This window comes from Aedes aegypti, chromosome 2 (assembly GCF_002204515.2).
Source record: "Aedes aegypti strain LVP_AGWG chromosome 2, AaegL5.0 Primary Assembly, whole genome shotgun sequence".
Lineage (NCBI taxonomy): Eukaryota > Metazoa > Arthropoda > Insecta > Diptera > Culicidae > Aedes > Aedes aegypti.
The window spans coordinates 65,147,955-65,169,488 of NC_035108.1; the positions used below are offsets into that span (position 1 = coordinate 65,147,955).

The window sequence follows — 21,534 nt, forward strand, 5'->3', positions numbered from 1 at the left end:
TGTTGATGGTTAGTAGCTTCTTCGACTCGTCGTCCACTTCAACCTGCAGGTATGCGTCAGACAGGTCGATGATGCTGAAGACGCGACTACCGGCCAGCTCGGCGAAAATTTCCTCCGGCGTCGGCAGAGGGTAGTGATTCGCTTCTAACGCATCGTTGAGACCAGTCGAATAGTCCGCACAGATGCGGACCCGTCCATTTGGCTTGCGGACAGCGACGATCGGAGCGGCCCACTCCGAAAAATCGACTGGAGAGATGATTCCCAACGATTCGAGTCGATTGAGCTCGGTGTCCACCAACGGAATCGTGTTGAATGGCACCGGACGCTTTGGACAAAAACAGGACGTGCGTTAGATTTAAGGAAAAGTTTTACCTTTGTCTTAGTGCAGTGGCCCAGCGAGTCGTCGAAAACGTTCGGATGTTCGCTTTGAAGCTTCTGGACCTCGTCATCAAACGCTGGCTTGGAAGTCGAAGCGATGCTGTTGCAGATCGAATCGAATGGCAGCGACCACAAATCGAACATATCGATCCAATCGATGCCGAAGACGTTGAGATTGGGGGACGACGTGAGCATTTGCCACGTTTCGTTGTTCCGTTGAGCGTGACGTCGCATTAGAACTCACCAATGAGCCCCAGTGGCTCACCGGATGCGTTGACTGCTTCGATCGATGGTGGCGTCGTTTCCGGTTTACCCAGCTGTTACCAGGTTTGCTCGCAAATCACCGTGATGTCGCTGGCTGAGTCCAATTGTAACGACGTTGTGACGTTGTTGATGGCTGTCGTTACGAAGCGTCGCTTCTTGGAACGGCTTGCAATGTGGTTCACCACGGAGACTCCTCGAGTTTGGGAACTGGAACCACTTGACTTATTTTGCTTCTTCTTTGCATGCTTCTTACCGGTCGAATGCGTATGACTGGATTCGCCGACGGTTGACTTCTTGATGCAGCCGCAGTAATCTTCCTTGTGGCCGACGCGATCGCAGGTTTTGCAACGATGGTCGGAAAATGAACAGTCCCGCACGTAGTGGACCTGACCACATTGCCAACATGGTGTGAATGGTAGCTGCTTACCTTTCGCTTTCGGTGGACGTTGTGACTGATTCTCCTTTTTATCCGAGGCCGCGTGGACGATGTGCTTCGAAGCTGATGGTTTTTCGATGAGCGTTGTGTCCGCCTTGAGGTTGACAAGTCGCTGGAACTCGTCGATTAGTGTCTGGAGAGTCACTTGCGCTCCAGCCGTCTCGCCCTCAATGCGGGAAAGAAGCCGTGCCCGAATGTCTGCGTAGCGGGATGCTTCGAGACCACAGACGATAACCAAGCACTTGAAGTGGTCGATTTTAACTTTATCGAACTCGAACTCCTCGCATGCCCGATTTACCTTCCCGCTGTAGCTGATGATGTCTTCTGCCTCATTTTTCACCAGCTGTAGGCAATGGAAGCGTTTGTTGAAAACGGACGTCGGTGTGCCGAAAATTTTTTCAGCGTGGCTACCGTATCGTCGAACTGGATGTCTCTGGGAAGCTGGGGCAGGATGTAGTTCACATAACGGCTGTGTGAAGCATGATCCAACTTCCGCAGGAGAAGACGTACCTTGGCCGCGTCGTCGAGATTCCGAGCGTCGTTGTCGAAAAGGTCCGAATAACGTACAAACCACTTTTCAAATGTGATGCCGTTTTCGGGGTCGAACACAAATTCGCTGATGTTGGTGGAGAGCGACTGTAGAATTTTCTCCTGGTTGATCGACGTGGCCAATCGTTGGAGTAGTTCAGCCATTTGCAGGATCGCTTGCTGCATTTCCCCACGGTTTGCGTTGATCGAATTTGTCGCCATTTCCGTTTTCGCGTATGCTGGAGCTCGTTGCGTAGGGCAGTCTTCTTCACTTTTTACCTCGTCGCCAAAAAATGTTGTGTTTCGGGATCAGCCGAAACAGTGAAAAACGTGGTTTTGACTAACTTAACCAGAGCTAATTTTATTACGTCTTCACTAATCTACGGTTTACGGCAAAAGAGACCGAGTTATGCTCGGGCAACGCACAGGTTGCTGTGATTGAAAATTTGGTTGCTAATGGTTACCATTCAAAATTCAAATTTAGCCCGGTGTGCTACGATCACACCTAACACTTACCAGTTTGTATTGTAGTTAATTTCATAGTCATATTATGTTCACCTAACCATAAACACGATAAATTCAACACAGCTGACTTTTTTCCACTCGCCCCGCAACGCATTCAAAGAATCAAACACTAAATCTCTTTTTTGATTGATTTTACTATAAAAACATTTAGATAGTCTAATTAGCATGTCACAGAATGCGGATTGCGAATTTAACTATATCCACTATTATCACTTCACAAGGCAATTTTTCTGTTCACAATATTCGCTAGGTGGCATTCTGCTGTTCTACGCATATTTGTCCCACGCTCCATAAGGTTTACATAGAACATGGCACAGAAGATGGGCAGCATAGCGGTTTCTAAATTTCACCAGCCGATTTGGAAATAACGCGGAAACGAAACAAAACGTGGCAGCGAATTCAAAACGCAAAAGCCCACGCGCACAGCCTGCTGCTCAGTTTCAATCGAATGAATGTGCTCCCAAATGCACGGTCCTCCGTGCGATATCTTCTGATGACTGAATGAAGTGTTTCTTGAAGGAACTGCAAATCGAACCCATGGTCATCCGCTCCTCACCTCGTGGCTGTGGGACTTCCCTCGTTCATTCATACTTACCACGATGACAAAGACACAATCATTTTCAGCTTTGAATCCTTATAATCCACGGCAACTAAGGCTTTCGGATGCGTCGATCACCCAGTGTTCCATTCGAACGATTATATTTTACCCTAAAAACTAACCTTAAACAATTAGCACAGAAAAAGACCGCCAATCGGTTGCTCTACAACAACTTCTTCTTCGACTTAGGTGTCGACAATGTCCGGAACTCCACCCGTCGAGGCGTTTTCGGCGTGGTGGCCGTCGCAACCGGAGTCGATTGGGTTTTGTCCTTCTCGGTAGGGGCCTTGTCCGAATCGCTATCGGCGGCACTACCAGCGTCATCGGATTGCGGCTTTTCCGTAGTGGTTGCAGGAGGGTGTTCTTCGTCGTCCGATATGACCAGTTTGAAGTCCTCGGTCTGTTCACTGATTCCCAGGGAACTGTTCTGAACCACCGTTTTGGCGACGACTGGTTTCGGTTGATCGATTGGCCACGTATCGACGGCATCCTCTTCGAAAGTGGGCTTCGATTTGCTGGAAGACTCTGTCGATTTATCATTTGAGGAGGATAAATTGCGAGGCTGTCGGCGAACAGCGATGGGAGTGGCCGAATTTTTGTTGCCGGTTTTTGGCGTGGCATCACGATCGTTTTCAGACGAAGACGGAGTTACGTCCGGAGTGCGGGGATGTCGCCTCACAGCGATAGGCGTCACGGGACGATTCTTCCTCGAAGGACTGTCGAACTTTTCGTCACTGCTGATGATCTTTTCCGTTTCGATTATGATTTCTTTAGCTGGTTGGACAATCTTTTCGTCCGTTGTGGTGTTGGCAGGGGGAATTTCCTTAATAACGATTCCTGCTTTGGGATCGGTCGTCTCCAACGAGACCAAACGCACCGCCACAGGATTGGCTTCCTCCGAAGGCTGCTCTTTTTCAGAGCTGTTGGAACGAGGACGTTTTCGAGATTCGTCGCTTTGGGTGTCGGGCTCAGCCTTGGAGTCTTCTGAGGAATCTTTAGGTTTACGCTTTACAGCAATCGGTTGAGCTGGCTTATCTTCCTCACGTGGCTTGCGCCTAATCTCGATAGGAGTTGGCTTAGCTGGCTCCTTCGGTTCTGGCTTCGTTTCGCTGTTTGCTTCAGGTTCTTTCGGTTTCCTTCGGAAGGCAATCGGTTGAGCGACTTTCTCTTCTTTCTTCGGTTCTTCTGCTTCAGGTTCCTTGGGTTTCCTTCTGAAGGCAATTGGTTGAGCAACTGTTTCGCTTTTTTTAGGCTCTTTCGTTTCCTCTCTTTTCTCCTCTTTTTTCGACTCTTCCGGGACCGTTTCCATCTTCTTAACTTCTTTTTTCTCATCATCTTTCCCATCCTTTGACTTCTTTCGATTCGATGTAGCTTTTTTCGTTGGAGTTTTCTCTTTTTCCAGACCCGCTGACTCGTCAACTTCCAAAACGTGGAGCTCACCCAGTTCACCATCAGTGAAGGATATCATCGAACAAAAACCATCCGTTGATGAAACAATCAGGATCTTTCCGTCACCGGACCAGGAAATGTCTGTTAGACGCGTGTAGTGAATGTTGGAAATCAGTGCAAATGGGGTTTTCTGCTGGGTGTCATACAGGTATACGGAACTTTTAGTGGCAACTGCGAAAATCATCCGGTATGGCAACGGAATGATTGGTGGCTTGTTTTCCGGATGAGGACGCAATTTGAAGTACTGTGGGCAGAATCGAACAGCAACGGTGTACTGATCCGGCGAGGGCAATGTAATGGCAGGCCTGAAACAAGCATATTTTTATCATCGAGTTCAATTTACTATGACAAACACCTTATAACTTACTGCTTCAAAGAATTCCTCGTGTAGATGTACGTAGTATTCAGAGGTTTTGGAATACCCTCAATCTCAGCCACGCCCGAAGGAGTAACTATGAGGTTTCCATCCGGACTAAAACTCAACCGGCGGAAGAATGTCTGCAATGTGTCGTCGTGGTACAGACGCACCGTTTTACCATGCAGGGGAGAATCCTTCGGAACCGGAAGCACACATTTGTTGTTCCGGGTCAACACCTTCTTCGTTTGCAGGTCAAACACTCGGAAGTATCGATCCGTGCTCAGGGTAGCCAAATACTGGTTCTTGGGATCCCATGCAACTCCTTGCACAAATCCTTTATGGTCTGAATAGATGTGCATTGATTTTCCTTTGTTGATGTCCCAAACCATGGCCGTATTGTCGACAGATCCGCTGGTCAAGAACATAGAATTGGGCGACCATGACAAGTCGTACACATCTTCCATGTGTCCTCGGAGAATCTTCAATGTCAACCAGATTTCCTTATCCTGGTCGTTGGTCGCGTCTGAAATCGAATCATAAGCATTCACAAAGAAGAATCTTTTAATTACGAGGCTGACATACAGATCTCAAAAAGTTCAAAGTTCGTATTTGAGCTTAAGTCAATAGTTTTGTAACGAAATGTTGAGGACTGCTACACCGTTAGTAGTTTCATGAGTGATGGGGAAGTATAGACGATTTAGAGGCCTAGGATGGATACGTTTCATAACGTTTTGTCTGTTTGTCAGTGCTTTGAGTTTGAAGTAAATGTTAAGAAAAAAGATCCAGAAATGGATACATTCCTTTGGAACCCATGAAGGAATTTCTGGAGAAATTACTTGGAGTGATCCTTGAAAAGATTGTCCTAGTGTAATGCAGTGGCGACTCGTAACCTCACTTTCTACCTGTTCTACGACTCTAAAACTGACTATTTCGGCAAATTTAGATTATAAATTAAAAAATTATTTATTAAAATCGTCCTTTGTAACAAAACTCTATTCATTACATACAAATTTGTTGCTGAAATTCAAGAATTTCTATTCATGGAACAGGTAGATTCGAGGTTAGGGAATCGCCACTGGTGTAATGACTTAAGAAAGCTTAGAAGACGTCTTTGAAAGAACATCTGTAGGGATTTTTCCTGAATTAATCCTTGAAGAAGCCTCTGGAAGAATTTCTAGAGCAATGTCTGCAGGAATATCAGGATAAATCGCTTACAGTATACTTGGAGGAATCCCTGATGTAATCTCTGGAGGAATCCTTGACGAAATTCCTTTAGGAATCCCATGAGGAATCTGTGAAGGAATCACTAAAGGCATTCCTGCAGGGACTCCCTGCAAAATCACTATTGGAACCCCTTAGAGATTTTCCCGCAGGAATCCTTGGAATAATCCTTGAAAGAATCCCAGGTAGAATTTGTAGAGGAACTACTGGCAGAGCTCCTGGAGGAATTGCTAAAGGTATTCCTGAAACCCTATCGAAAACAGGCTAAAAAAATGATAGCGATCAAAAGTACTTCCTGGAGGAATCTCTGGTGAAATTCCTAGTAAAAACCCCGGATAAATAGCTATAAATAATATTTTAGAAGAATTTTCTGATAAAAATCATGTAGAAGAGTTCAGGAGGTCTCGAGTCTTTTTCAGAAACGTTGCTGTTAAGCTCATTTTGCCTGCCCACGCAAATGAACACCACTAAAGGCAGCGCAAGTAAAAAAGTGGAAGGCGCTATTCGGTTTAGTGCCCATTTTTAAGACAGATTTAGGTTATGCGAAAGATCTACGTGAGCTGTTGGGATTTGATTTCGATGCTTGTAAACTTCTGAGCTATTGAATCATTAAGTGATTCGGTAGCTTAGTTGGTTAATTACTCGTCTACCACACAAGAGTCGGGGGTTCGAATCCCACCATAGTAAGTGGGTTTTTACATATACTTTCAATCATAATTTGTCACTCATGAAAGTACAACTAATAGTGAAGCGATCTTCAAAATTTCATGAAAAACTATTGACTTATGCTCAAATACAAGCAATTTAAATTTTGTATGTCAATTGTATTTGTAATTTATTGGCAAAACGATAATATGTTAGTATTTACAACTTTATATCATGTCAAGGAACAATCAATCATGTAGCCTACAAATGATTCATGAGATAGCTTACGGGTTAACAAAAATAATCTACTCACCCAAAATGTTGATCACCTCGGAATCGCTTTTCTGCTTCCAGATGAAAATGACACTCTCGTCGTCGCCGGAGGCCAGCAGTTCCCCATTTGGGGACCACCGGACGGCATTCACTGCCCGTTGATGGCGAGCCAAATCGGCCACCACATCCAGCGAAATCGTTCCGCATTCGGCATTCTGAGTCATGTACCAAATCTACAATCGATAAAATTACCCCCTCTTTAATTAGAACCGCCATTACCAGGTAGGATCCTCCAAGAAATTACCAAAACATGAGAGTCGGTTCCGCCCGAAGCCAACCGGTAGAAGTCGCCCTTATCGCCGCTCGTTCGCGGTTGAATGTCCACACTCAGAACCGGATCGCGATTGTGCCACGATATTTCCGGGATCTGGCACTTCATGTTTGCGACGAGTTTGGACACTTTCAACAATGATTTCAATATTTATAATTGCACCAAATTTTTTAAACCATCGACGGACACTTTCACGCCTCCACTTCTCTCTGCGGTGAGGATGTTTTGAGCGCGCAAACTTGACGTTCCAGATGCAGTGAACTCGACGGATGGGTGAACCTGGATGAACTTTTTAGGCGTTCGAGCTCGACAGGGCCGTACTTGGGAATTCACGAAAATGGACCGATGCACGAGTTCACTAATTTGACGTTTGAGCGGTGCCGAATAGGCCAGGAGAAGTGGATGAACTTGTCATTCATTTTTCTGTCAAATCTCATACAAAATCTACTTTTTCTTTGACAGAAATTCACTCTAGGTGAACCACTTCCCCTGGCCTATTCACTGGTTTCCATGGTCACATAAATAACACGGCACCGCTAAAACGTCAACGAGTGAACTCGTGCATCGGTCCATAACTAAACATGTGGGGGGTTCAGCGATGCTTTTGAATTACGTTAGAAGCGCTGACTGAAATCTCACATAATTCGCCGAGGCCGGCGAAATAAATTGCCGAGAAGCCAACTGCTGAGATCTCGGCAAAAATTTCGGTAAAAGTTCAAAGTTCCGACTACATTGTAAAGCCTGATTTGCTGCTGAACAGGAATCGCTAAAGAAATTTCTCGCCGATTCCTTGCAGAAAATTTCTACAGCGACTCCCGTTTGAACTGACAGTTCTTTTCAACTGCGTACTGCGATCAGAAAAAAGCGCTTCCTTGATCGATTCCTTGCAGGAATTTCCCATGCATCAAGATAGGCCAAGAAATCAGCAGCGAATCAGGCTTGAAATAAGAATGAAGCGATGCACGAGTTCACTAATTTGACGTTTGAGCGGTGCCGAATTCACTGGTTTCCATGGTCACATAAATAACACGGCACCGCTAAAACGTCAACGAGTGAACTCGTGCATCGGTCCATAACTAAACATGTGGGGGGTTCAGCGATGCTTTTGAATTACGTTAGAAGAGCTGACTGAAATCTCACATAATTCGCCGAGGCCGGCGAAATAAATTGCCGAGAAGCCAACTGCTGAGATCTCGGCAAAAATTTCGGTAAAAGTTCAAAGTTCCGACTACATTGTAAAGCCTGATTTGCTGCTGAACAGGAATCGCTAAAGAAATTTCTCGCCGATTCCTTGCAGGAAATTTCTACAGTGACTCCCGTTTGAACTGACAGTTCTTTTCAACTGCGTACTGCGATCAGAAAAAAGCGCTTCCTTGATCGATTCCTTGCAGGAATTTCCCATGCATCAAGATAGGCCAAGAAATCAGCAGCGAATCAGGCTTGAAATAAGAATGAAGCGATGCACGAGTTCACTAATTTGACGTTTGAGCGGTGCCAAATTCACTGGTTTCCATGGTCACATAAATAACACGGCACCGCTAAAACGTCAAATAGTGAACCCGTGCATAGGTCCATATGTTCCAAACGAAAAGCGTTCAGTATAGCAGCGCCGACTCGCATCGCCCAATGCTGAACGCAACGATGTGCGTTTGGAAAGGAAGGAGAGAAACGCGCGAAAACGACGACGAAATGGAAGAAGGAAAGCGAGAGAAAAGCAAATGCGAACGCCATTATTTGTTCACCCGCCAACCGAACAGGCAATATCGCGACGCGTTCGTGCATGTTCCAAAAAAGTTTTAGAGAAGTTAGTTCTGACTCCGTTTTTTCCAACCGCGATCGGAAAGGAAACCCGAAATTCCGCCCGATAAGAACTGTACTCTGGAAGTCCCGAAAATACAGTCCACCGAAACACGACCGAACATATGGTTCGGATTGGACTTCCCGAGTGCGTGCCACCCCGAAACCAATTTCTGAAACGTGATCCTGCTGAGGCAGAACAGAGCGAAAGTTAATTCCTGCTGCGGCAGAACAGTGCGAAAAAGTAAATTCCTGCTGAGGCAGAACAGTGCTAAGAAGAAGATTCCTGCTGAGGCAGAACAGTGAGAAAAAAGAACGAAAACAAAATGTCGGAGAACGTATTCCGTGGTTTCGACGAAAACGAAATGGCTTCCGATGGAACTGGCAAAATTGCCAGCTAAATACCCGTCGTAACAGATCCCGTAATAGCAGCTCGGCTAAATCGCTAAATCGCCAGCGAAATCTGGCAATGAACAAGGTTCTTCGCATCTACGAAAATGTCGACGTCCAACTTCCGATCGATTCTGCAAACTTGAAAGTGTACGCATCGAAATTGCAAACGACGAATATTCAATATCGCTATAGTCCCGGACGATGCGGTGAGTGTGCAGGAGGACGAGTACATTCGCTTCGAGGATTATTACAAACACACTTCCGTCGCAGTCGAATCTCGCCTCATGCGGCAACCTGTCAATCACGTGGCCCCTCCAGCGCAGATCATCGTTCACCAGCAGCCATTGAAAGCTCCGATACACCAAGTGGCCAAAATTCAAAGCCATGTTTCAGGACGTAGTGGCACAATCCCGCGACTCGGATGCGATAAAGCTCTACCACTTCGACAAGGCGCTGATGGGAGCAGCGGCAGGAGTATTGGGTAAGAAAATTATAAACGAGGGCAATTACGCTCAAGCATGGACACTTCTATCCGAACGCTACGGGAACAAACGAGTGATTGTTGAGACTCACTAGTTTCCTCTGTGGGAATACTTCATCATCCGTGGTCTACTTTCACTCAAGAAAAGGGATGCTTAATCATTCATTTGCTCAGAAACAATGAGCTTCACACAGGGTTACCAATGGCTTTTAGGGCGTTATCCCAGATTATGCGAGAAATGTAATTTCTACTACATCGCGAGGCTCATGTATAATTTAAATGTGTCTGTTAGGTGGTTATTGTCGCGCAGCCACCAAACCGGAACGCACCAGTGTGACTCGCGACGCGCCTCACTTTTCGAAATCAGTTTTTAAGTGTGGCGCTGTATTTTTACGAACACAGCGAACTATTCAAATATTAGTCGCAACCAAGGATTGGATCACTTCTGATGCATCTGTTAAATTTCAATGCATTTAAATGCACACTCAGAAAATTGGCATGCTCCAATGTTTATTTTCTATCCTTGTCAAAATTGCGTGTTTCGGAGCGCTCAGGAAAAGCTACTGAAAAAAACACTATCTGTGATACCTCGTATTGTAACCGGTATTATCCTCCATCCCGACTGATCTAGCGACTGATAAAGGGTGATACCACCCGCTTACTCTATTCGTAGCCAGTGCGAAGGTGCTATTTTCTGATGCCAATCGTAGTAAGAGAAGTCTTTATAACATACTACAAACCGGCAGCTAAGCGCTTCAATGAAGCTTCAGGCCAGCTCCAATTATTGTTTTTTTGCTGGCCGCAGTTAGGAAAATTCTAAAAACTTCACTTTCGGTCGGCTCAGGAATACGTGCTTCGAAGAAGCCTCGGCCTAGCTACTTGTGTCACTCTCCGGACCCATTGGAGTATCGTATATGGAATCAATATAATCCCAATCATTCATCCGCTTGAATGTTCAGAATCCTTATCTCCCGTCATTCTGTAAGTTAGACAGTGTAGTCGCAGGTATCCATAAATAAATTTTGTAGTATCTGTTATTTCAATGACTTTTAGACACCAGTTATTTTACCTACAGTCGTGTTCCTTCATGTAATCCAAATATTGCGGTGATTAAACGCTCCGACGTAGAAATGTACATTCTGCAAGGAAAACTGGAAGAAATACTTGAAGAGGAAAATGTCAATTTAAAGAACTCATTGGTCTTCAACTGTCCCCAAGATCCCCAACCGACATTGTATAAAATAAAATAAGATGTTTGGACAAAAAAAGTACCTAATTGGTTGTTTTATTTTTTTAATCATTAATTTGCAAATCTATGCAGATTTCTATTTGCCACTGATAAGCAGACTGTAGCTAGGTTTCTTGGAAAGAAGGTTCCAAGTACTTCTGATCAGTCCTCAGAACGTGCGACAATGTGTTCCTGTCAACCATTTATCATTTCTCCACTATGTATGCACCTAAAACTACATAGACCGTTCTTGACGTAAAGTCTTTAAGTAATCAGATGCTTGACATTAAAGTCTCGAAGTTTAGGAACAGTCAGGTATTTAAACCAGGGACGAAAAAAATCATGCTCACTATACTCAATTCAATAGTTATCTTCTTTCTGGCATTACGTCACCACTGGGACAGAGCCTGCTACTCAACACAGTTATTAACTGAGAGCATACTGTGCCAACGACCATTTTTGCATGCGTATATCGTGTGGCAGGTACGAAGATACTCTATGCCCTGGGAAGTCGAGAAAATTTCCAACCCGAAAAGATCCTCGACCGGTGGGATTCGAACCCACGAACGAAAGGTTCGAGGTCAGAAACTGGACATCGAATTCGTCATTAGTACTCAGTGGTATAGGAGAGGAAAATTCGAATGGATTGGTACACTTTCACCTAGATAAGGCAACCGATAATGAAAGAGTACTAGGCGTTCTCTGGAATCCGCATCTAGATACTCTGTCGTTTGCAGTTCCATCAGAAATTGAAATTTCAGCAGAACGTCCTGAAAAGCCGACAAAAAGAATAATCCTCAACTCGGTAATGGCCCTCTTCGATCCATTGGGCCTGCTAGCTCCATTCACCACATTGGGAAAGATGCTTATCCAAGATCTCTGGAGAACTGGGTGCGACTGGGATCAAGCAGTTGACGAAGAGTCGTTCAAAAAGTGGAAATCATGGATTGGGCTGCTTCCAGAAATCTCCAAGTTGAAAATACCTCGTAGCTACTTCGGAACGGTGCAATCCAAGGATTTTGGACCGGTGCAACTGCACGTATTTTGTGATGCAGGCGAAAGCGCTTTCGGGTGTGCCGGATTCCTGCCACCATCCCTCGCCTAAAACTGAAAGCAGCTGTATTGGGCTCGCGCTTGTGACACACAATCAAGAAAAATTTGTCTCTCCAAATAAATCAAACTTTTTTCTGGACTGACTCCCAAACTGTCTTGTCGTGGCTGACGTCGGATCAAAAGCGCTATAAACAATTTGTTTGCTTCAGAATCGGAGAGATTTTAAGCCCAACGAAACTGTCCGAATGGAGATGGGTACCCTCGAGGATGAACATTGCTGATAGCCTAACAAAATGGAAGAGTGATTTTGGTATTTTCACCCGAGTGGTTTAGCGGACCGAACTTTCTCTATCAACTCCAAGAACTATGGCCATCTAAGCAATTTCCGCCGGCGAATATAAAAATCGAATTGCGAGCTGTACATCTGTTCCACGACATCATACTCCCGGATATGCTGATCGATGCAACGAGATTTTCAAAATGGAATGTGCTCATCAGATCGATTGCCAGCGTACTGCGGTTTGTTTCCAACTGTCGTCGGAAAGCAAATGGGGAACCCATCGAAACGCTGAAACCAACAGCAAGTCAACGAGATCAAATAATCGTCGAGATGCATTCGGTTCGAGTTCCGCTGAAGCAGAGCGAGTATCAATGGGCCGAGAAAGTGCTATGGAGATTCACGCAAAGTAATGTCTTTGGTGACGAAATTAAAACGCTTCGGATGAATCTGGATCGCGAACCGCCCAAATGGATTTCTTTGGAGAAGAGTAGTCCGCTCTATAAGCTGACACCGCTCTTAGATAACGAAATGGTGCTGCGAGTAGATGGACGAAGTGACAAAGCCGGACATTTGCCTTTCGACATGCGGTTTCCAGTAACCCTTCCTAGGGACGGAGCAGTCACCGCTAGTACGTTACTACCATGAAACCTTTGGTCACTCTTTCAGAGAAAAGGTAAAAAATGAAATTAAGCAACGCTTCTATGTCTTCAATCTGACTTCGGTGCTGGCAAAAATAGAGCGAAGTTGTATCTGGTGCAAGGTTCACAAGAATGGCCTCTATTCCCGTGCAGCGTCTAACACCGTCCAAAAGACCTTTCACATTTGTTGGTATTGACTACCTTGGACCAGTAGAAGTCTCGGTAGGCCGTCGCTCAGAGAAAAGATATATCGTACCATTCACTTGTTTGGTGGTTCGAGCTATCCACCTTGAAGTGGCCTATAACCTGACTGCGCAATCGTGCATAATGACAATTTGACGCTTCATTTGCCGTTTAGGACCTGCGGCATAATATTTTTCGGACAACGGCACTAATCTTAAAGCTGCTAGTAAGGAGTTTGTCCAAGTAATACGGAACGAATGTGCTGAAAAGTTTACGAGTGCCCGGACAAAGTGGCATTTCAATCCCCCGGCCGCACCCCACATGGGGGGCATATGGGATCGAATGGTCAGGACTGTGAAGAACGTGTTGACGGTCCTAAACGATGGACGTAGATTAACCGACGAAATTCTGCACACAAGCCTAGCTGAAACTGAAGACATGGTAAACAGCCGTCCACTTGTCTATGCTCCACAAGAATCTCAGTACGAATCGCTGTCTCCTAACCATTTTCTACGGGGTATAGCTGCCAACAAGCCCCATGAAGTACTTCCTCCTACTGATCCTGCAAGTGCGCTACGTGACACGTATCAGCGCTCAGTACAGCTGTCCAACAATTTGTGGGAACGCTGGCTTAAAGAGTATCCCGAATAAAAAATACAATACAAAAACAATATAACGTATTGTAACAGTACCCTTCAATATATTGGAAATACAATACAGTATATGTAAAATGACAATACAATTACAGTACAATATATTGTTTTGAACAGTTTACTGTACGGTATATGAGATTTTTGCAATATAATGTATGGGTGGTTAAGTATCGTAACAATACAAATATAGATATTTTCTCATACAAAAATTTTGAAAATACAATACGATATAATGTTCATGTATTGTCTTGATTAGCAATTCGTGTATTGTTGTACAATACAAAAACAATTCAACGAACTGTATCATGGTTGCATTCGTCGTTACAGCTAATGTCAAGTGACTTCTAAAAAAATACTTATTTTTACTTTTTGAATATTTTTCACCCAATATTTCTTGCTTTCTGAACTTGTTTTGTTTATTTCTTTCAGCAAAGCTACATAGAAAAAAGCAACAGTTGTTTTACGCGAAAATAGGAATTTGACCAAAATTGTAAGGTATAAAACCAATTAAAAACAATACAATGTTCTGTTACAATATATTATATTGTTTTTGAATTATATATCCAAACAAGAATAATATTGCTTCGACATTCAATTACAATACGCTGTATTGTATCTAATACGTTATATTGTACATTAATGATTTATTCCATTCACTGAATGATACGTTTTTATCCGGGATGTCCCGAACATAAATCGACGCAGTAAATGGTTTAATGACTCGACACCGCTGAAGAAAGGTGATCTAGTATTCGTTGTCGACGGAGACCGACGTAAGTCGTGGACAAGAGGAGTAGTTGAAGAACCGATAGTGTCGATTGATGGGAGGATTCGCCAAGCACTCATCAGGACAAATTACGGTACAGTTCGACGGGAAACTGCCAATCTAGCAGTACTGGAGATAAAGGGAAGTAACGCTGTTCCAGATGATAACTCCGGACCAGGATTACGAGCCGGGATGTGTTCGAAACATCGGAACAACCCTGTCGCGCTGAGATTATAGCTGACTCTTTGGGAAATATAGACCATCGCGATCCAACGCAGAAGCAGCGTGTGTCATCGGAGTTGTCAGCAGAAACGCGAGTAGAAGGCACAGCAGAATGACAGAACAAAAGTGGAATCAATGCTATTAAGAAGACACGTTTATGGAGTTTGTAAAATTTCCCAAATTTGATGAATTTAATATTGTGCTTTGCTTAGATAAATGGATTATTGGGAAAGTTGTGTATCGCACTTTGAAGGTCACCAAGCAGTGGTTCTAAATATGTTTCCATGCAAATGGATCCATACCCAAAGTACTTCAAATCCACATTTACGCGACAAATTACACTGGTTTTTCTATCCAAATGCAGATTTGCACTTGACTGCATCATTGCCACAATTAATAATAATCGAACAAGCCTATTTCAAGTGGCTGACATACTTTTACAAATGTTTTACAAGCAAGTTTTCGTGAAACAAAAAAAAAAACAAACAAACTAGCAATCCTGCTGAGAGCACATGCTTTTGCTAAAACGAAAACAATTTTTGTTGGCGCGAAACCGATTCACTGCCTTTTCTTGCCCGCCAACGGCGAAAACAAAGGGTTTGACGTTTCCGCACTTATGAACCCGCCCGCACTTCTGAAGGCGGGGTCCAATAAGGTGGGAACTGCGCAATATTCTATTCCCCATCATTTTAAGCGCAATTAGTGACACCTAAGTTCTTATTTTTTCACTGAGTGAGTTACCATTGAATTTGTAGAAATTACGGCTAAAGTAATCGTAAATTGTTTATTCCTAGATGCGCTAAAGAATTTGATAACCTAAAATCACTAGTGATAAAGATTAAATCACTAGTTAATTAGTAAATAAGTTACGGAACAGCTTCGAAATTAGTTTAAATACTCAAAATACCCTATTTACTTAATTTAGTTTTTAAATCCTACGAAGAAACCGTAAATTCCCAGTGCAAGATATTCCTTCTGGTTACTTCTTCAAGACAGAAGAAAAACTTGATGTAAGTCTCTGATAACCCTAGCAAAATCCTATGAAAAACCTAATAAAACTTATTTTTAGCTTTAAGCCTGATTCACTGCTGGCAAGTAAATTCTCGGCCTAACTTGATGCATGGGAAATTTCTGCAAGGAATCGCTCAAGAATGCGCTTTTTTCTGATCGCAGTACGCAGTTGAAAAGAAATGTCATTTCAAACGGGAGTCGCTGTAGAAAATTTCTGCAAGGAATCGGCGAGAAATTTCTTTAGCGATTCCTGTTCAGCAGCAAATCAGGCTTTAAGCTGTCATCACTAACGACTGCTTTGAGGACAGTTTGCATTTGTATCCGAACAGTATTGTAAAAACCTCATATAACATACAGTGAATTGTTCAAAACAATATATTGTACTGTGATTGTATTGTTATTTTACAATGCACTTAGGGCTCATTCATTTATTTCATAAAACTAAGTATGCTGTTCCGCTCAAGAAAAGTAAAAATTTCTGCGGGAAGAAATGGTCAAGAAATTTTCTACAGGAAGCTCCATTTGAAATGACATTTCTTTTCAACTGCGTACTGTGATCAAAGAAAAATGCTTTTCTTGACCATTTCTTGCAAGAAATTTTCCACGCATCGAGATAGGCAATGGACCAATGGACCGATGCACGAGTTCACTATTTGACGTTTGAGCGGTGCCGTGTTATTTACGTGACCATGGCAACGAGTGAATTCGGTACCGCTCAAACGTCAAATTCGTGAACCCGTGCATCGGTCCATGCACGAGTTCACTAATTTGACATTTGAGCGGTGCCGAATGGACCTATGCACGGATTCACTATCTGACGTTTGAGCGGTGCCGTGTTATTTACGTGACCATGGCAACGAGTGAATTCGGCACCGTTCAAACTTTAAATTAGTGAACTCGTGCATCGGTCCATGGACCAATGCACGAGTTCATTATCTGACGTTTGAGCGGTGCCGTGTTATTTACGTGACCATGGCAACTAATGAATTCGGCACCGCTCAAACGTCATATTAGTGAACTTGTGCATTGGTCCATAGGCCAGGAGAAGTGGATGAACTTGTCATTCATTTTTCTGTCAAATCTTATACAAAATCTACTTTTTCTCTGACAGAAATTCACTCTAGGTGAACCACTTCCCCTGGCCTATTCACTCGTTGCCATGGTCACGTAAAAAACACGGCACCGCTGAAACGTCAAACAGTGAACTCATGCACAGGTCCATTACTTTTCTGTTGAGGTGCATACTTCGCTTAAAGCTAAGTATGCTGTTTCGTTCAAGAAAAGTAAAGAAATTCCTTGACTGTATGGCTCAAGAAATTCCCTACAGGGGGCCCCCTTTGAAATGACATTTCTTCTGAACTGCGTACTGCGATCAGAAAAATGTGATTTTTGGAGCATTTCTGGGGAGAAATTTTCCACGCATCGAGATAGGCGATTCCTTTTCTTGTCAGTAGCAAACCAGCCTTCACGCTAAAATTGACCATTTTGATCACCCACCCACCCCTTGTAACGCTTTTTGTATAAACATTATTCAATTTTTGTATACAACCCCGGCATTACCCTTTAGGGAGTAAAAAATACCCTTTTTTCAATGATATATGGAGCTGTCAAAATAACGGGTTCTTGAAAAGTTTCAAAAGAGGGTATTTTTTGCCCTCTTGTTAGTTTTGGACATATACCCATTAAAGGGTGAAAAAATACATTCAAGATTCACAACTTTGAATCAGTAAGATCCTAAGGGTTCATCAAAAACTGTTTTAACTGCTATTTAACGGTAAGTATTTTCAATCCTCATCGATTAAAATCATCGAACGACCTCTGAAGATTATTTTTTATATATTTTTTTATCAGATTCAAACAATGCAGAACGGGTGGAGGAAGATGCGAGCTGGAACAAACGAAGACCTCGAAAAAATCAACCGATCTTCCAAGCTGTCCTGATTTCTTCAATGAGATGCCGGTTCAGCATTACATGTTAGAGTTTATTTATAAATGTTAATGAATCATATGTTTGTTAAATAAATGTTGTAGTTCATTTTAGTTTCATTAGTTTTCTCGTTTTTCACCAAAATAATATATTCTATAAGGTTATTCATCGAGGCACAAAGAGGGCAAAATTTACCCATTTTATTGTTTTCTTCAAACCAAGTAATGGGTAAAATTTACACCTTCATTTGACGTACAGGTGGTTTACCCATTAAAGAGTACAAGCACTGTACTCTTTTTATGAGTTAAACTAGTTTTTCTCAAAGAGGGTACTTTTTTACCCTTTAAAGGGTACTTTAGTCCTACAGTGTATGTGCTGTAACATCGTTAGGAGACCCACCCACCCCCTGCAGCGTTATGAATTTTGTGAATTGTTTATAAATATATTTTATTCTTTGAACAAGAAAATTACATCCCTTCGATTTTTCCATTTACGAGCCCCTCCTTCATGAACCTTAACCGCGGCTCTCGTTCTAAATTCACTTGGAAACATCTGCCAAACAGTTCACTCCGTTCATCTTTGCTTGCTTTTGTTTGGTTGTTTGCTACAAAGTTGTTTTTTCTTTGAAGCAGTGTCGATGTCGGTGTGCGGATTCGCATTAAATATTTTTACTGAAATATTTCAGTTTCACGCTCTGTGAATAAGTTTCAAATTAGTGACTGCGCGCGCGTTTCCTAATGGAAAATCCTGAAAAGATCGTGTGGCAGAACCTGATGAAATCATCGCCAGACCGCAGCAGCGATGTGGAATTTGTTCTGGGTGGAAGGAGGAACGCCAGCAGCAGCTCTGCTAGCAAGTTGAAACGGAAAGATCAACATCCGGTGCGGAAGGAATTTGTCCAAACTGCAGAAACGCAGTACAAGTGCCTGCACTGTGACTGGACCACGGTCATGAATGCCACCCGGATGGTGAAGCATATCGTGGAACAGTGTCAGAATGCACCGGATCTGGTGCGGGAGGAAATCGCCGCCATTCAACAGGCCACACTTGATAAGGAACGGAATTCGTTGTTCGTGGCTGAGAACAAGAAGGATATTCACGGTTTGTTCCGGGCGACGGACAATAAAAGATCGTGCATATTCTGCCAGTGGACAACGGTGCGAAATTTGACTCGCATGAGGAACCATATCGTGTCACAATGTACGGAGGTTCCAATGAAATTGAAATCTCTGTTCATAAAGAAGGACCAATTTCCGGACGAACCAACGGAGATTGTTCAGGATCAAGAAGGATCGTATCAAGTGTTTTCAGTGGACGAGAACCGATGGGACGAAAACACGATGGATCCGATGGATTACGACACCGGAGGCGATGATGAGAGTGGACAACAGGAATTGAACGAACAACAAATGGGTGGCAGTTATTTAGAAATCGAAGAACTGGAGGAACGTAACTGCAACTACTGTGGTAAAGCTATCAGCTACGATGTCTCCGAAGAAGAAACAGAAAGCGAAATCTTCTGCTCGGATTTGTGTCTTCAACGCATGGAGAAAACACGTCAATTGACGGAGCAAGTGGACCAACTAAAAGAAGCAAAGCGAAGGAAAAGACCCATGACTGATCCGGTCGAACCAGAAGACCAAATAGCCACAAAAGAGTTCAAAGTTGTGCTGGTCTCGAATAATCCTCCGCAAACAAGCCCAGTAAAACAAATACCTCTTCCCGTGCAGACCATCAAAACCGAAAACGAGAAACGAATCTCGACGGTGGTTGAAATCCTGAACTACACCATCGAGCATGAAGACGGTGGATCAACATCGCTTTCTGACGCAACTCCATTGCCCAAAACTCCGGCAAGAATGGTGCCTAAGGTATCTTCTGGCAAGGCTGCTGCATCGTCTCCCAAGACGCCATCAACCACCCCTGCTCGGGTTGCGAAACGGACATCCCCAACACCACCGGTGACCCGGTCAGTGGCGAAAGAAGCCAGAACTCAGGTGAGTCAATTATTAAAATGTTTGATTAGGTTAGTAAATAATCTTTATTGAAAGCCCAAAAGCGTTGCGTGTACAATCCTATATGCCTAACATTTAATAATGGTGTGTGAATAACGAGACTCTGTTCGCGTCAATACTCAACAAGCCCTTAACTATCTTGCCCAGTTTGCAGCAATCGTAGCGCCTTCTGCAAATTGTCGATCGCCGTCTTGATGTCCTCGTAGTTGAGCGCACTTCCGGCCCATTTGCAGTACTTCTGAGCCTTCGTCAACTGATCCGCCGTCAATTGCACTCCAGTTGCGTTGAACACTGGCGCCGGAACTTCTCCGCTAGTCACTGCAGGGCCTGTGTAGGGCTGGAACCCACCTGGGGGCTTTTCCGGTTCACTTGGTGGCGTTGGGGCTTTCACGTTGCTGAAAGGATCGTTGGTAACGAAATTGGTTGGCCCTGACGGAGGACCGGATGAAATAGGCGCAGGAGGTTGCTCTCCCCCTCCCGGTTGGGGCCAGCTTTGGAATCCCATCGACGGATAGGGCGCCTGTGGTTGGGTATTGCTTGGACCTGCCATCGGTTCGTCGTTTCTCTCCGAAGGTCCTGGTCCTAATCCGGCTAATTCGTTATCCAGCTCATTGTCTTCGTCGGTTTTCATCGGTCCCGGAACAGGAGTTTCTCCATTTTTCAAACAATTGTGAATGTATGAAGCCTTCCACTTGGCGTACTTCCTGTTTTGAGTAACCTCTTCCGTCAGTTCCCCAAAAGTTTGCATCACATCGTACAGCATCCCAGCCGTATAAAACGCCTTCACAACATTCTTCCCGAAATTACCCGCCCGATCTTGTTTGTCCGCGTACAAAAACAACCTCAGTGCGTAGTTCTCCAGATAAGCTTGGGCGGCCACTTCGTGAATGATGCAATCATTATCAGCATTCGCTTTCTTTGTCGTCTCCAGCCAGTCCATAACGTAAATCAGAAACTTCCGCTCCTCGACTCCCTGGCTATTGATTTTCATTCCCAGCTGCAAGGCATACAATCTGCACCAGTAGCTGACGATGGGATCGCGAGTATCGTGCTCCTGAGCCGTCTTCAAGTAGTGGCTGATCGTCTTCAACGAGGCAGGGACTTCCGGTAGATTGGAGGCCATTGCTAAGATTCTGGAACCACCAATCTGCGTTTAAAACTTGAAAATTTGGGAAAAGTTGCACTGAAAACCCACAACAATGACTAATCTGCGACTAATCGAACTTTGACGTTTTCGAATTTATGTTTTGTTGCGGATGAACCAGATGAATGCATTTTGTTTACGAAAGTGAAGTGTAGCTTACAGCGCTAATTTAGTTCATTTCCAGTACAGTAATCAAGAGCAACTTATGAAACTGGCGGTTTTTCAAAATCATCAAATTGTAAAATAAACAGCTGGCTAATTCTGTACACTTTTATTCAAAAGGGCGAAATGATATCGACGCGAATTTGAGAAATCGATGATCATATTTCTCAAACATAAATTTGATTCTCTTTTTTCTACAGTGCGCATTTTTGGCCCGCATTACACTGAGAAAAATCTACACGTCAAGATCGTGTGTTTTACTTGTAGATTTGCGCAATGCGGAAAATCACATGAATTGAGTGTAGTAGCCATATGGATTTCGTCATTGACTTCATTGTAGTTAATTATAAGCGTCTTTTCAAGCCAAGATTAAACCAATAACTGACAGTATATTTCTTGCTTGGTTTCCATATCGTATTTCTCTAAGCCTGCTTAGAATGCGCTGTTGCCTGAATAGATAACTTGAACACTCTTCATTACTTCCTTACAGGTATAATGACATGTGTATCAACATTAAGTTGTCATGTGAGGCAAACATGAATGTCTAAATATTAAATCATGAAAACCGACTGATT

At 43.6% G+C, this 21,534-nt stretch overlaps 2 protein-coding genes across 2 annotated transcripts; both read right to left on the bottom strand.

Annotated features, from left to right (window-relative positions):
• Positions 1-2,813: 2,813 nt before the first annotated feature.
• LOC5578958 (chromatin assembly factor 1 subunit B) lies at positions 2,814-7,249 on the bottom strand. The gene is made up of 4 exons (XM_001664087.2): positions 6,980-7,249; positions 6,716-6,908; positions 4,546-5,059; positions 2,814-4,483 (listed from the first exon to the last, which is right to left on the bottom strand). Exons 1-4 carry the CDS (start codon positions 7,112-7,114, stop codon positions 2,893-2,895), a joined length of 2,433 nt encoding a protein of 810 aa, XP_001664137.1. The 5' UTR covers positions 7,115-7,249; the 3' UTR covers positions 2,814-2,892.
• A 12,411-nt stretch (positions 7,250-19,660) lies between these two features.
• LOC5564626 (vacuolar protein sorting-associated protein VTA1 homolog) lies at positions 19,661-20,898 on the bottom strand. The gene has a single exon (XM_001648921.2). The coding sequence runs from the start codon at positions 20,774-20,776 to the stop codon at positions 19,784-19,786; it is 993 nt and encodes a 330-aa protein (XP_001648971.2). The 5' UTR covers positions 20,777-20,898; the 3' UTR covers positions 19,661-19,783.
• Positions 20,899-21,534: the final 636 nt, after the last annotated feature.

Bases quoted from the DNA above. Each gene is read 5' to 3' on its own strand.
- LOC5578958 (XM_001664087.2), bottom strand. From the start codon at position 7,114: ATGAAGTGCCAGATCCCGGAAATATCGTGGCACAATCGCGATCCGGTT. The intron at 6,909-6,979 runs GTAATTTCTTGG...TATCGATTGTAG, and splicing joins GAACCGACTCTCATGTTTTG to ATTTGGTACATGACTCAGAA. The intron at 5,060-6,715 runs GTGAGTAGATTA...ATTCGATTTCAG, and splicing joins CGAGGTGATCAACATTTTGG to ACGCGACCAACGACCAGGAT.
- LOC5564626 (XM_001648921.2), bottom strand. From the start codon at position 20,776: ATGGCCTCCAATCTACCGGAAGTCCCTGCCTCGTTGAAGACGATCAGC.